Source organism: Pollicipes pollicipes, unplaced genomic scaffold (genome assembly GCF_011947565.3).
Source record: "Pollicipes pollicipes isolate AB1234 unplaced genomic scaffold, Ppol_2.1 Scaffold_1600;HRSCAF=1878_pilon_pilon_pilon, whole genome shotgun sequence".
In the NCBI taxonomy this organism is placed as follows: domain Eukaryota; kingdom Metazoa; phylum Arthropoda; class Thecostraca; order Pollicipedomorpha; family Pollicipedidae; genus Pollicipes; species Pollicipes pollicipes.
The window spans coordinates 2,041,667-2,056,608 of NW_023595962.1; the positions used below are offsets into that span (position 1 = coordinate 2,041,667).

A 14,942-nucleotide genomic window follows, 5' to 3' on the forward strand; every position below is an offset into this window, starting at 1 on the left:
TCGTAGTTTCTTCCGGAAGCGGAGGGGCCCCGCAAGTCACGCGCGTGCCGAGCGGCCGCCCACGCAGAAACTCCCGGCCGACGAGGCAGCGACGTCGGGCAGTCACGTGCGCGCGCGGCCCAACGCAGCGCAGCGGGTGCGTCACAAACGGACCGCCAGCCTGCGGCGGACGGCTCGCGCCGAAATACACACAAACGGAACGGTTTTAGCTCCGCGTCAACACGTCTGACGCATGCCCAGGGGGCGTAGTCAGCGGCGACAGTCGAAAGGCGTGACAGACGACAGCCACCTCCGCAGGAAGCTCGGCTATGCTAATCAAGAATAACACACAACGTTTCGCCCTTTTCATGGAACTGCGAAATCTGGGAAGGGTTTAAGCCCGAGCAATTTGCTTTCAGTTAAATGCACACAAATGTGCAGCATGCACCTGAGATTCAAATGGCATCCTCCTTTTTGCCAAACGCCTATCTTTTCGTCGGGGTGTAGCTTCACATTCGTTTGGAGGGACTCCAGCCAACTTTGCTGTCGGCCTCTCCCTCCCCCAAATTGGAAAGGGAAGTAAGTTAAATTCGCGCAGAAATAGAGGCGGACTGCGTGGATAATGGGAGGACTTTCAGTCATTTCGCCTGGCTCAGCCAACTAAGCCCGCTCTAAATGATTTTACAAAACTGCATACCTGCTGCACGCTGCAATAATTCGACGAAGTTTGACTTAAGCGTGGCCCCCTTCAAGGTCATTGCTAAGAGGCAGTCCCTTTTTCATAATGGCACCGCATTCTTCCAGCGTTATGGCAGAAGGCAAAGCGCATGTCTGGCAATACTTAATGGGTTGGAAATTAGGGTAGTTCCAAAGTTGTGTCGGGAAATCAGAATCTTCCGCTTGTTCCATGTGCAAAACGAACTGGGGGTAACTTATTTTGGTACGTTTAGTCCCTTAACGATACACTGCCCAATTGCTCAGATCTTATTGCTCATTCTGGATATCATGATCAGTTACGTCTAGATGCTCGATATTCATTTTCGCTCTCTCCACCGTCCTGTTTGGCTCTTTCAAACCGTACTTTATGAACCGGGGTATTCCTTCAGCCTCCCGGTTCACATGGTGAATGCGTCAGGGTTCCCGAATCAGAAATCAAAATCGTTGAGACAAGGTGGATATGCTCGGAATGAGCCCGGCAGATCCACCGATCAGTACGAGCGGACGCAGAAAACCAGGTCATGCTCTGTTCTGAAGATTGTCAGGGATTTTACTGCATGAGGAAGCGCAACATCCATCATCCAGACCACGCAATCTAGTAATCTTTAAAAACCTAGACGCGACTAATCGGACATCACAGAGGTCTTTTGTAGCAACACAACTAGAACGAATGAACTCAACTCCCTGGACGGTGCCCCCCCCCCCCCCCCTGTAAGTGTCAGGCGTTGTCACTGGCGAAAACGCAGGGGTATGGGGTGAGGGTGCTGTCCCCGCCTACCTCTCCTAAAAATAAGACGTGCTAAGCTAACGTGACCGAAGGCCCATCCGCTTTGAAGGGAGGGGGGGGGGGGGGGGTGGGGGGGGGGTCCGACGCCCCTGTTATCAAATTCCCTGATTTCCTAAACTGGTGTGGGCCTGCGTCGGGGGTCCGCGCGAACAGCTCCCACGCCCTGACGCGGGTTTCCAGTTCCAGTATTCCCTTCCCCCAGAAGGCCTTCTCTGGCGCCCCGCAGTGGCGGAGCCTCAGCTGGCTGGCAACGGATTCGCACAGGAAAAACATCACGCACAACGGCAGCCGTAGTTTTTGGGCAATTGTTGAAGCAACACATGTCAGCGCTGACAGGTTTCGTCTGAAGGTTTGCAGGCCTTCCTAAATTACGGGCGGCACTTGGTCATAATTGATCACCGCTCGGCAAATATATTTTGACAGGGAAGGCAGCTATCTTTACGGGCGCCAGTAATCCCGCTGGCACTGGTCTCGGGCGAAAGGAAGCCGCCTGTCCGCGGCACGAGCCGTTTTAATGCCACCGTAGTCCAAACAAATCAGCTGGATCGCTGTGCATTCAGCGGTGGTTTGGGTTCGAGGAGAAAAACGGCAAAGAAAACACGGAAAGGCCGTGATGTGCGCCTAACATAATTCCCAAAGAACGCAGCCCTCAGAAAGAAAGCATGGCGGTATAGGAAAGTGTCCAGTCTTAAGCAAGCCTCGGCAACATTTTGAAGCTTGAAGAATTAGCTTTTTGCAATCGGACGCACACTTCGAGCCCCAACAAATCATGATCATCAACAGAAGCATAACCCTATTCGCACAGTCGTATATCATGCTATGCTCTCATCCCTCGCTCCCTCTCTCTCGCTCTCTTTCTCTTCCCTCCCGGCTCTGCTCAGCTATTTGCGGTGTCCGGCCAAATCTGACCCTGAGCGAGCCGCAGGAATATCAGAGGAGGGGTGTCGATATTTTGGGACGACACGCTGCTGGCTGCCAGGGCACGTCTGCCGAACGGGCCTACCTCAGGTGAGAGCGGCTCGGAAATCATGGCTTGGAAAGCTTGCGGCCGAGAGTGATGGATTTCTCTAATGCTGTTTCCTGACGACGAAAGTAAGTTCCTGACTTTCCACAAAAGTTTAGTGAGGGCACCGAGGTGATGTAGGGAAAACAAAACTTGCGCTGAGATGAAGTAGGGAAAAGGAAAATAATTGATTGATTTGGTCCGCCCCATTCTCCACTTTTGGCGAATGCGGCAGACTGATTGTTCTCCACCATTGCTTGCCTAGATAAGACAGTAGTAACAGCCTTATTCCTCGGAGAAAAAGCGGGAGAATGGAGCTATAGGATGCATTGATAATTCGGTAACATGCCTTTGTTGAAACGAATAGCAGGAGAGTACGGATCCGTATCTCCGTTCTCCTGTTATTTTTTTCTCCGGGGAATAACGCCGTTATTACTGCTTTATCTATGTGAATGATGTTCCTCACAAATACACTCAACAACTTACGCAATGTTTTCCCTCCTGATTCGACTGGCGGCTAGATACCACTTGAACTTAACCAACCAACATGACCAACCAGCTTGAAGTAAGTAAAACCAACTTGACCAACTTGACTAAGTCTTGACTTGACTAAGACCAACTTGAAGTCAGTCTAAGCAGGCAAGTCTCACAAAAAGGCGGCATTCCGACAGTGATTTGCATCGATTTCGCAATAGCTCTCACTCTTTAGTAAGCATGTCAACCCTGCCTTAGCATATACGCCATGCAGTTAAGCAAGTACTCATCAGTTAATGTGGCCACTAGCAATGCTCGCTCACGTTTTGCAATACTGAGTCGAAGGTCACCCCCGCGAGGTCTTCGTCGATCCCGTTACAGTTGCCGAATTTGAAATAAAGTCGCTGGCGAACAAGCGCGGAGTTTTAGTCACTTTCGGTGTTTCAGTGCCCACGTGTTTGACAGCGTCGCTAGACGACTTCGTCTCGCCCGTGACTAATCCTGGCGGTCATCGGGCGTCACACGCCGCGCTTGGCGCGTCGCGTCGTTTTTGTCTCGTTGACCCTGATGAGCGGTGTCGATGGCTCGCCGGCCGCCGAAAAAGAGTCGATCGGGCGTATTTTTACGCTGCTGTCGGCTCGTTAGCGTTCCCGTGTCGGCCAGGGCGTCGACACTAACGCCCATTCGGGAGGTGACGCGCGTGCTTGAAACGCCTCACTGGCTTTTACATTGCGAACAAGCGTCGAAATGCGGAACAGTGCCGGGCTGACGCGGGTATAAAGCAGCGGTGCACCTGCGAGCGTGGGAATTTTCAAGCGGACTCCGCGGATTCTGCATGTTGCGATCAACCTCTGAATGTTGTGAATTGCAGGATCCAGTAAGCACAGACGTGATTTTAGGGTCAAGAATGCCGTCCGGAAATCAGGCGACACTGCTAGGCTCTATATCTCACGTTATAAAACATCCGGGAACGCTTCGCGTCAGCTGTGCCATTCGTCGTTCATGTCTTGTGTTCCTTTTTATGAGCGTATGCCTCTTATCTCAACGCCTACGGTTTTATATTGCTTTAACTTTTAATCCGCTAATGTAAAGCAAGGCTGAGTGCTCAACGTGTCCTCAGCACGCAAGCCAGCATCCAATGATGAACGCAAGTAGGGAAATTATTGATATATGACGCCTGTCTACCCTTATTATGATTATCATCAGCCATCAATATTTTGAAGGAGCCGGAGCGATCAATGACGTTTAATAAAATGGCGCAATTGCAAAGGTTAGGATTTCGAGATTCATAAAATATGATCAAGCTAAAAGATATAGGCAAAAAAAGAACAGTGCAAAGCACGCGCGCAACAGATCGGTGTGAGGTATGCATGGAGCAGAACGGTGAGAGCGTGCAACGTATCTGGCACCTTCACATGAATGAGAAGGAAGGCCAGGCCGTAAAAAACTGCGAAGCACGACGTGCTGTTCAGACTAAGTGGTGTGAAAGGCACCCGTTGCCGCGGGTCACTGGCGATGCCAAATACCCAGCATCTGCAAGGCATCACGATTGTTTGAAGAAAGATGCTAATCGTAATCATAATCATAATCATATAATCGACCGCCACCAGACACATTTAAGCTATGAAATGCGTGCTTTAATTGGGCCGACCGCTATAGAGCATCGACTGGTATCTGGCCCGAGGGGTCGGTCCACGGGGGGGGGGACGAGTACCGTATCGCCGCTCGACAGGGCACAAATATACCCAGTGGTGTCTTCACTGGCTGGCAAGACGGAAGGCAAAACTATCCGTTAAACTAGAGCCACAGCTACGTTGAGGGGGAGGTAGGCCGCAGTTTACAAAGCCCTGTTACGCTCACACTGTCTGCCTTTGGCTTGACGGTAGCCTGGCGCCAACATCTGTACGAGCCTAGGCGTCATGCATTTCGTCGAATCAAGCATTCGATACGCCAGACAAGCCGCCATCTCCCACCGCAGCGGACAGCAGAGCGGAAGGGATCGCGTCGTGCCGCGACAATAAACAATGTGTCTTCCCGCCGCCAACCACCTGGCGAGCCTGCGACAAACTGCGCCAGGGGGTCCGAATGGACAAACGGCACGTGCGCGACACGCCGACACCACTGCCAGAGACTGTCTGTCGTCTGCTAGAGACTGTCCCGCAGACGATAGGGTATATCGGCGGCGATAAGATGTGACAACCCGACGCGCGGTGAGCGTGAGTCATCTCCCAGATGATAACAGCCATCGTGAAACGTCCCTCACATTTTATTCATAACTCGCGTTTAGTGTGCGAGAATACAGCCGGAGCCCTCGTCAGCAGAAGCATCTTTGCCAATAGTTGCCGGTGGGTGAAAGCCGGCACCGAATGCTTGGGTATACCGGTACTTAAATCGTTTGCTTTTCGCTCAGCTTTCATTCACCAATGATCGCAGTGTGATTTTAAGTCATACACCTTGAACCCGTAATATATGTTCTAAGTGAAGTTAGCTGATATACAAATCAACCCTCTCAAATACTGAACTAGCCAATGGAGACAGTATCAACACAGGTGTAGCATTTCCCTCCCTCCAAATGGCCAATTGCAAATGGTGAGATGAGGGGAATCAACCCTCATTATGTAAACTCGTTTGCACTTTTTTCGTCCGAGAATTCTATTTTTAGGTCAGGCATTTTTCTGTACGCCAGCTTCATTAACTCACGCACTGGTTCTCTCCCCTTTCTTCAGAGACGTGGCGTTACTCATGGCTGTGAGGACAGTGTCCTATGGACCAAACTAGCATCTGTGCTTTATGACATCGATCAAATAGCCCATCTGACGTACCAGTAGTCGTGGAAGCACGAGAAAGAACGGTCTGTGCTGGACCGCCATCCCAATCCTGCAACAAGCCGAATGCCACTAGCTGCCCATAACCCAGCGGCTACTTACGCAGTGCCTCGGGCGCTTCACGTGGGTGCCGGGCCGCGCGGCCAGCCGTCCGCGCAGTCGCCGCACGATTCAGCGCCAGGTGGGCGCACCGCGCGGCAGCGGCACAACCGGGATCCGCTGAGCGGAGGATCACGGCCCGATCATCACGTGACCGGAAGCCATGACGGTTGAATGGCCGGCGGCGCATTGTCCGCTGCCGGTCGACCGCAGTGGGATGCCACGCCGGCGCGAGTCTGTCATCTGGGTCAGCAGCGCCCGGCGGACAGGTCGTGCAGGTCACGTCGCGCGCAGGAGACGCGCTCAGGCGGCAATGTATGGGGGGATTCCGGCAGGCGGGCCGAGTTTAGCTGGACAAGTCAAGCTACCCTGGCTTAGTCTGATCCATTTTGTGGGTTGGGTTTGCAAGTGTACCATTGACACCATGTTTGTGTGGGCCGAAGCTCATGCTTAAATAGCATGCAGCGGTAGCCTACGAGCACGTGGCCGCTACCTCGGTTGGATGTTCCTAGGACAATTGATGCCCCACTCCAGAGACCATGAATGGCCGAAATTGGCCCTCGACTTCGACATCGAAACCCCCAGAGTGAGCAGATCTGGGGTTCCGCCCGTTACGCGACACCAAAAACCTAAGCAGGGTCCTAGCTAGCCTCCTCGCTTTGTAGACACATCAAAATATCTAATGTTGCCGCCTCGCCTGGCAAAACTGAGCGCGCTCCTGCGGCGGGGTTCGCAGATACTCGCCACGCCAATTTATCAAAATAGTTGAACTGTGGCGTGCACAAAACGCGGGCCGATTCATGGTTTAGCAATGGTGACGAGCGGCATTCTGCTTGCCCGTGGGCGGCTGCCACAGGCGCCGTGAGTTATTGTGCCACTAATGGGCATGCTGGTACGTAAAGCGCAGTTTCCCACGGTTTACCGCACGTTTCCGGGCACACATCACCACAACACGCTCTGAATAGCGCGCTAAATGCTCTCGGTCGCATCGCTTCAGACCTGAGCTGTCATCGTTGACTTCTTCTCCGACGACTACTTCTACATCGACTACTCCGCAACAGTAACGATGATGATAAAGGTTTCCCAATGCGCGATGATAACATGCGGCAGAATCCGCTACCGCTACCCCCCGCCTGAGTCCAGTGTTGCGTGCAACAAACGTCACGCGATGAGACCGGAAATTGTGAAGTCCGCACCACCGCCTGGACAGCTCTCGGCTGCTGTTCTGTATCTCGGGACTCGCAGGTTCTCGCCGTGCGACGCCTCGCTTCTGAGCTCCGCGCATCTCTCCAGGGAGATGCAACGAGCTCCGCGCATCCTCTCCAGTGCACGGAGCTCAGATAGACAGTGGGCGTCGACCCCGGCTGTCTGGGGTCACGTGCCGGCGCCAGTCGCGCGCAGTGGCAGGCGCGCGCGCAGGGCCCCCGGCTGTCTGGGGTCACGCCATCATACGACCTGCCGGCGCCAGTCGGCGCGCAGTGGTAGGCGCGCTCCCAGGTCCCCTGCTGTCGGGGGGTCACGCCTCACACGACCTGCCGGCGCCAGTCGCGCGCAGTGGGCAGGCGCGCTCCCAGGACCCCTGCTGTCGGGGGTCACGCCTCACACGACCTGCCGGCGCCAGTCGCGCGCAGTGGCAGGCGCGCGCCCAGGACCGGGAACAGGGGTGCGTCACGGGACCATTCTTAGTATCATAGACTATCCCACCCGGTTGAGATGCTTACTTTTAAACATTCTGAACTCAGGCTACTCGGTGCGCTGGTGTCAGGGTCTAAAGACTTGCACCATGCGCAGGGGCGTGGCTTCACAGAACGGGTGGTGGGGGGGGGGGGGGACTGAACCGGTGACGAATGAATCGATCTACCTGCTCACAAGCAGGTTTCTCCCCAGATTTGGTCCACTTCATTCCTAAGGATGGGGGATGGAAGCCTAACCAAAGCGTGATAGGAAGGATGATGGCTTTGGACAGCGTGACGTTGCACGCAGATGTAGTTCCAGACCACAAAGAAACATTTTAAAAAAACGCTCGAACAGTCTGGCCAAGTGGGGTAGGGGTGCCATGTTATATACTTACTGGAGCTGAGCGTCCTCCTTCCCCCAAAAAACTGAGAGTTCCTCAATGTTCTTCTGAGTCCCCCAATGCATATGAGCAAAAAGGGGAAGTTTATTTGGTCACCAAAATGTTTCAGTAGCTGAACTGCTTGTGTACCAGTAGTCGAAACTCTTCAGTATCAATAGTTTTCAATCATACATTATTAGAGCTATGATGCAGACTTCAAATGGGGACCCATTCCCGACCATCAAAGCAATTTTGGAGCCGACCGATCTTGTAAAACTACGAACGAAAATCAAAGTGACCGAAGTCCGGGAGAATCAGGATTTGGGGCAAATTAGGCATCTTTAACGGCTTAGCAGCACCCCCCCCCCCCCACCCCCCACCACCTCCACCGATTTTACAAAGCGACACCCCCGCAGGTAGATCTCACTAAGCGGACCAGTGCGTAAGCAGGGGTAGCGGGGCCAAGAAGACACCTAATGCGCAACGCAATACATGGCCGACTCCGGCGGTCTTGGAGGCGCCTGGCCGCCTGTTCCCGCAGCAACGGTTAGGCCGCATTCATCTTGCGGCACGTGCAAACTCTGTCAGGGCTCTTCCGCGACGCGGAAAAACTCGTGATGGCCTTGCATAATAAATGAACCGCAAGCCGGCACGCCGCGCCCAGACGACTAATGATCAGCTCCTGATTTGTCAAGCTGCCCGCGACGTCGGGTCAGCAGGGCACGCATTTCGGCCGGCGCGCTGGCTTCGCGCCAAAACGGTCGTGGTGGCGCGCCCTGTCGACGGCGCGCCAAGAAACACCCTGCGCGAGGCGCGTGCCAACAATATCACCGTCCGATCTCCGAGGCATCAGGTGGGCAACGCATCAGAACGACACGTGTTATGTCGATTTTTTTATTGATTTTGTTGGGCGTAGGCCAGCACCACCTCTGGAGTGATGGATATTGCGATCACCCGAACCCCGAGCAGTTTTACTTTAGAGCCTGAGGCGAAGTTGGCTATGTTCTTATCATGTATACGCGGGTGTCTCCTCACTCAGTCTGTCAGAAAACGACCACCTTGCAACGGTCGCACTGCTTCTCGATCGGCCGCAGCAACCTGTGTATTGCTATGACAGCCGCGCGCCGCAATCCTCCCCTCCCCCCCCCACCCCCCCGGGGGCACAGCTCTGTCGCCACGCCAGGCGTGGCTCGCGAACAGAGCCGCCCCAGTTTGCGGTCGAGACCCGCGGGGGTCCCGCGGGTCGGAGCCGGCGCCTTCAAAGCCATCGTCAGGCACAGCAGAGACCGGCCCTGGCCGCACCGGCGCGGTGGCAGGGGGGCCCCAGGCGTCTAGATGGGGGGGGGGGGTGCGGAAATTGGTCTGAGGTCGTGGACGGAAAACAATTATTGCATGAAAGTAGCTGGGCACAGTTTGAAAGAGAAAAACGTCGCCTAATATCCTACTTATCCTGCAAATAGTCATATTCATCTACTTGTCCAACCGCTTTAAGTACACAACGCATGACCCTAGCGGTGAGTGCAAACTTTTCATGCAAGACGGTTGTCGCTTGCGCCAGCACGGTGCACCCCAGCCCAACGTAGCATTCCATACCTAATTTAAGGTCTTGCCATAATAACTCCTGGTTGGAAAGACATTGCTCAACGGCTCGGCCGCGCATTTTACGCTGCTGGGTCATGTATATGCGTGATTCATAACGTCGCTGCGCGAAGACCTTAACGTGAAGTGCTCGGAGACTCATTTCAAGCCTTAACATGTCTAGACTCCAGCTGGGCTGCCCGCTTCGCCCCGCTTTAAACCATCGTCATGCCGTTTTGGCAGCGGCGTCAGGGCCAGACCTTATGTCATCGTACTCCTGTCGTTAAAGACTAGGAACGCGTCACGTATCAAACGCAGAATACCGGTCGTGTAATGGTTAAGATGCAGACCTGGGAAAGTAGAGGCACAGGGTTTTAAGTGCCGGACGTGGGCGCTGTTTCGACGCAGGGGGTGAAAGGTAGGCGACGGCCGTGTAACCCTCAGCAACTGAGGTCGTCTTAACGTGAAGCCCCAATGATCACAAGCTAACAAGCGTCAAACTCAGCTGGTCATAGGAAAAGATGGGATGCAGTGAAATAGAGGTTTAAACACTGACCGACAGTACATGCGCATGATTAGAGAGTCTGGCTGCTGTGTGTCATGGTGTTCGGTTTTTGGGTGCACACTGTCCCAGCTTAAGTTTGCTTGCAGACTTACGGCCGGCCTTGTTATTTCGCTTGTGGATGATTTTTCACTGTTTTTTCCTCAATCTCGCACGCCCCGCGGTAAAAACCACTAGCACTACATCTTTTCTCCAAGACGTGGGACATTCCCTTAAAAAAATCCAAAATTATCCGCCATGCTTGTTTTCGTTGAAGCGTTCCGGCAATGTCATAACGTCCCGATGGAAAATTAGCAGCCGGCTATCTCGGCACGCAATGGAGAATCCCAAAACAACCACTTCTCGAGAGGCATTTGCACTGCAACCACGGGCAACCTGCGGTGATCGCAGACCTCGGCCCAGAAAGGGTCAGCCGCGGTCGATATTCCGAACCCGGCCCTTCTGCCTTGCGCCAAAGCCCAGTTGTCCCGAACAGCCGGTACTTCACCGTCCTGCTGCAAGCAGTACTTGACGTCGTCCGCGATGGCTTCGCTGATACCGTCGGCCGTGCCCTCGATACTGAAGCTGACGGGCCCGGCTCCTGCTTCTGCTCCTGCTCCTGCTCCTGCTCCCGTGGGTCCCAGTCGGCGCCGTACTTGTCCTTGCGCTCCTGCACGCGGCCCATGAACTCCTGACGGACCTGCCGACAGGAGCACCTGGTCCAGGTCTTGGTTCTGGTGCTGGTGCTGGTGCTGGTCCTGGTCCTGGTGCTGAAGCTGGGTGGGCCCCTGAAGGTCCTGAGACCACAGGCGCATGTTCGTGCAGTCTGGATACGCCAGACGAGAGACGGGGCGGGAGTGGAGAGCGAGAACGGCGGGGTGTCGGTGACGACGGGGTGAGCATGTTAGAGAACGGCGGTGTGACGGTGAGGACGGGGTGAACATGTGAGAGAGAGAGAGAGAGAGAGAGAGAGAGAGAGAGAGAGAGAGAGAGAGAGAGAGAGAGAGAGAGGAGGAGAGAGAGAGAGAGAGAAGAGAGAGAGAGAGAGAGAGAAGAGAGAGAGAGAGAGAGAGAGAGAGAGAGGAGAGAGAGAGAGAGTAGAGCGAGAGAGAGAGAGAGGAGAGAGAGAGAGAGAGAGAGAGAGAGAGAGAAGGAGGAGAGATAGAGAGGAGAGAGAGAGAGAGAGAGAGGAGAGAGAGAGAGAGAGAGAGAGAGAGAGAGAGAGAGAGAGAGAGAGAGAGAGAGAGAGAAGGAGAGAGAGAGAGAGAGAGAGAGAGAGAGCGAGAGAGAGAGAGAGAGAGAAAGAGAGAGAGAGAGAGAGAGAGAGAGAGAGAGAGAGAGCGAGAGAGAGAGAGAGAGAGAGAGAGAGAGAAGAGAGAGAGAGAGCGAGAGAGAGAAGAGAGAGAGAGGAGAGAGAGAGAGAGAAGAGAGAGAGAGAGAGATAGAAGAGAGAGAGAGAGAGAGAGAGAGAGAGAGAGAGAGAGAGAGAGAGAGAGAGAGAGGAGAGAGAGAGAGAGAGAGAGAGAGAGAGAGAGAGAGAGAAGAGAGAGAGAGAGAGAGAGGAAGAGATGAACGATGGTGTGACGGTGACGGGGAACATGTGAGAGAACGGCGGAGTGACGGTGAGCACGGCGTGAGCATGTGAAAGCGCCAGTCGGCGGCATTGCTGAATGTTGAATATCGTTCTAAATTTGGCATTCAATTCAGCTAGTGGCAGGTATCTAAGGCTCATGATGTCAATAGCATTAGGTTTACTTTTTTAGGGCTCTCTGCCCAGTTTATATATGTCTCTGGCCTTCCTTAACCTTGTTTTCATAGAGACAGTACAGGTGAGAAATTGCATTCGGGTGATATCTTCGCACACATGCACACGTCAATACGACGAGAGTGCGTTAAATGTTGCATGCATCAGGGGCCGGCACGACACCTACATTTAGCCATTTCTCACAACTTTGGAGTTACAAGGTAATGATAGATGATCCAATTAATAAGCGCATTCAAACAGCGGAGGCGGTAGCAAGGGCACGTTCCCTCGTCAAACATTTTACACGGATTCATAGACCTGTTGATAAATACAATCGACAAATCGAGATAGATACTCAAAATAAACATGCTGAAGAAACGTGACGTTTGTATACGCCTTATGGAGTCTCGCGTGCCACGTGTAAAAATACTTTTGTCACCGTTCTGACCTGCTCGACGACCCCGAAGTCACGTGGTTCTGCTGGGAGCTCGCGCTTCGGCTTGTTCAGCCTCAGGGATCCGTTTGCCTTCCGGTCCAAACGCTCCACCAGCTTTTCCTGGAGACACGGCCGTCATGTGCCTCAAGAAGGCAACGGAAACACGTGGCCCATGACCCGCGATAAGAGGTGCTGTTGCTGCTGCAATTGGGGGATTGGGGGATCCAGCTGGTATTTGGAACCCAACATTGCTTTTTTTTAATAAAGGCATGAGCCGTGTATTGTATGGACAAAAATGGGGAGAAATGCTTTTTTGAGAAACTTGTGAGACATTTCCCCTGCCCCCTAGCATTTACATCTCGAATATTTCAAGACCCAACATCTCAATTACATTCCAGAGCCATACCGTCCCCTGCACTCCTTATCGAGAAGGACCACGCTGTCTTTGTCCAGAAACCACAGCCACCACATCATCGTCACATTCTCGTGTGCATTTTTGTCGATCTCCCCTTCACAAACACCCCCTCCCCCTCCCCCGCGACCTCCGACCTGGTACTCGTTGTAAATCTGTTCGGCGACGGCCGGCTCGTCGCTGGGCGGCTGCGCTCGCCGACAGCGCATGCGCGGAGCGTAGGACAGGCTGCCCCCGGGCGGTAGGAATGGGTCAGTCCGGCCCTGGTGCTGGTACCTGCGACGATAGGCGCACGCGTTATGCTACTGGATAAGGGTGATGCTGCGATGCCATGCTAGCCCATCTTTGTATGGTATTAACCGAGGTGGTAATGCGTCGGACCGTCCGTTAATAATGTTACGCGTTTTGCGACGTCCTCAGCCGCTCTACCACCTGGTTACGCACTGATTACGCTGCGTGAGCTCTCCCACCTGCAGTTCTGCGCTAAGTGAAGCGCCCAAAGAGGTTACGAGGTCCGCTTAGCCTGCAATGAAGCTGGAGGTGCGAGAGAAAGCAACACTGTTGTTTTCTGTTCGCTGTTCAGCGCTGTTCGATTTTTCTGAGTTGCATAATGCACATCTTTAGAAACGCCGTGCATGTTTAGTCCACAATCTCAAGCACTGCCATAATAAATTCCACCGATCTGGCCGCGCAGCTACAACTTCAACGGTTCGATGTTGTTCGTCGATGTATGAGGTAGACATATGGCGGAAGCCGGGCGCAGTACACGTATCTCTCGGCGAAAATAAAATGTTGATCACATACATATCGCAATTCACAGACACTCTTCACGTTCGGGGCATATCAGAAAAGAAGAAAACACTATTAGACCGCCTACGCTGAATGCTGGCAAGCTATTTGCCTGCCAAAACTGCTGGACGTGTCGTGCTTGCGGGACAGCAGAAACTCGATCGGGTTGCGTCATGTTTGCATGACGTCACATCCAACCAATCAATGGCCGGTAATGGCTGTTAGCCGGTGTCGGCGTTTCGTGCTTGGCCATAGGACGCTTTTCTTTCGCTACGTGGTACGGTATGTAATGGGCCCGAACACAATCGCCATTCCAGCTCAGAAGTAGATGAAGACCTGCTTAAAATACTGTCTTAAAGATTCGCTTTGAGAGTGTTTCTCGGTGTTCAGTATGGCCATCTGATCTCAAACTACGCACAAAAGTGAAAACTTCCTAAACTTTCACAGCAATAACATAACTGCTCACGCAAGCTGCCGTTACCTTGTGGTTTGGTCCCGGCTCCCGGGCTGAAACAGGACAGCTTCGATGAAATTTACCAAATGGTTTCAAACTAGCTCACATTCACATGCCCGTGGTCGCTGGTTGGGATAAGACGAGCATTCATGCATATTTAAATATGGGTTGGCGAAGGGAGACAAATCTTGCATTGCGGTGCAAGCTAAGAGTCGGCACCACGCATAAACCGCTTCCGTCGCATGGACACGAGAAGCCAGGGCCCACTTCTACCATGGCTGGTAAAGCGTGCATCTATGCATGTCATGCCACGTGATCTACGTCAGGCTACCCAGGAGGCTCACATATCTACGCGACGTGTCAGCTAGACCGAACTCTGCCTTAATATCCCTCGTGCGAGCTCTACGCGCGGCCACTTCAAGCCGACGGCCTCTAGACCGGCTCCAGCCGCGACATCCCCCCCCCCTTCCCTTTACCCCCCCCCCCCCGGCGGCGGCACGCACCTGGTCACGTGACTGGAGCGGTAGGGCGGCGTCCGGTCGTAGTCGTACGTGTGCGTGGTGACCAGCTCCGCGTGACTGGGCCGACACAGGTCCAGCAGTGACCTCGAGCGCGCCGGCGGCGGCCCCGCGCCGGGCTCGCCGCGGCCGCGCCGCCGGCGCCGCTCCATCAGCCCCAGCAGCGCGTCCTCGAAGAACGCCTCCTTCATCTCCTGGTCGAGCAGGCGGGTCAGGTTGGGGTTGGGCGGGGCGTCGGCGGCGCGCGCCGGCCCCCCCAGTCGCTCAGGTCCCACACAGACTGGCAGCGCGAGGCCGGCCTGCCGCCGCCGCCGCCGCCGCCGTCCAGCCAGCGGCGCAGCAGGTGGGTGCGCAGCCGGCGCTCGCTCAGCGCGTCAGTCAGGTCATCCAGGTCGGCGTCCCAGTCCGGTAGGCGCTCGCGACTGCGCGACGACTCGCGGCTGCGGCGTCGAACGAAAGCCTCCGGGTACCAGTACCTGGAGCAGGCACCGCGGTCAGAGGTACCAGTACCTGGAGCAGGCGCCGCGGTC

The 14,942-nt window shown here is 54.3% G+C and overlaps 1 protein-coding gene across 1 annotated transcript; it reads right to left on the minus strand.

Moving 5' to 3' along the window:
• Positions 1-9,210: 9,210 nt before the first annotated feature.
• On the minus strand, positions 9,211-14,610 carry LOC119092517 (uncharacterized). The gene is made up of 5 exons (XM_037215479.1): positions 14,398-14,610; positions 12,789-12,927; positions 12,252-12,359; positions 10,650-10,759; positions 9,211-9,232 (listed from the first exon to the last, which is right to left on the minus strand). The coding sequence occupies exons 1-5, from the start codon at positions 14,601-14,603 to the stop codon at positions 9,211-9,213; spliced, it is 585 nt and encodes a 194-aa protein (XP_037071374.1). The 5' UTR covers positions 14,604-14,610.
• Between the last annotated feature and the right edge of the window lie 332 nt (positions 14,611-14,942).

Excerpts from the sequence above, each read along its gene's own strand:
- LOC119092517 (XM_037215479.1), bottom strand. The coding sequence starts at position 14,603 with ATGAAGGAGGCGTTCTTCGAGGACGCGCTGCTGGGGCTGATGGAGCGG. Across the intron at positions 12,360-12,788 it reads AGATTTACAACGAGTACCAG|GAAAAGCTGGTGGAGCGTTT; the intron begins GTCGGAGGTCGC and ends CCGTGTCTCCAG. Across the intron at positions 10,760-12,251 it reads ACTTCGGGGTCGTCGAGCAG|GTCCGTCAGGAGTTCATGGG; the intron begins GTCAGAACGGTG and ends TCCTGTCGGCAG.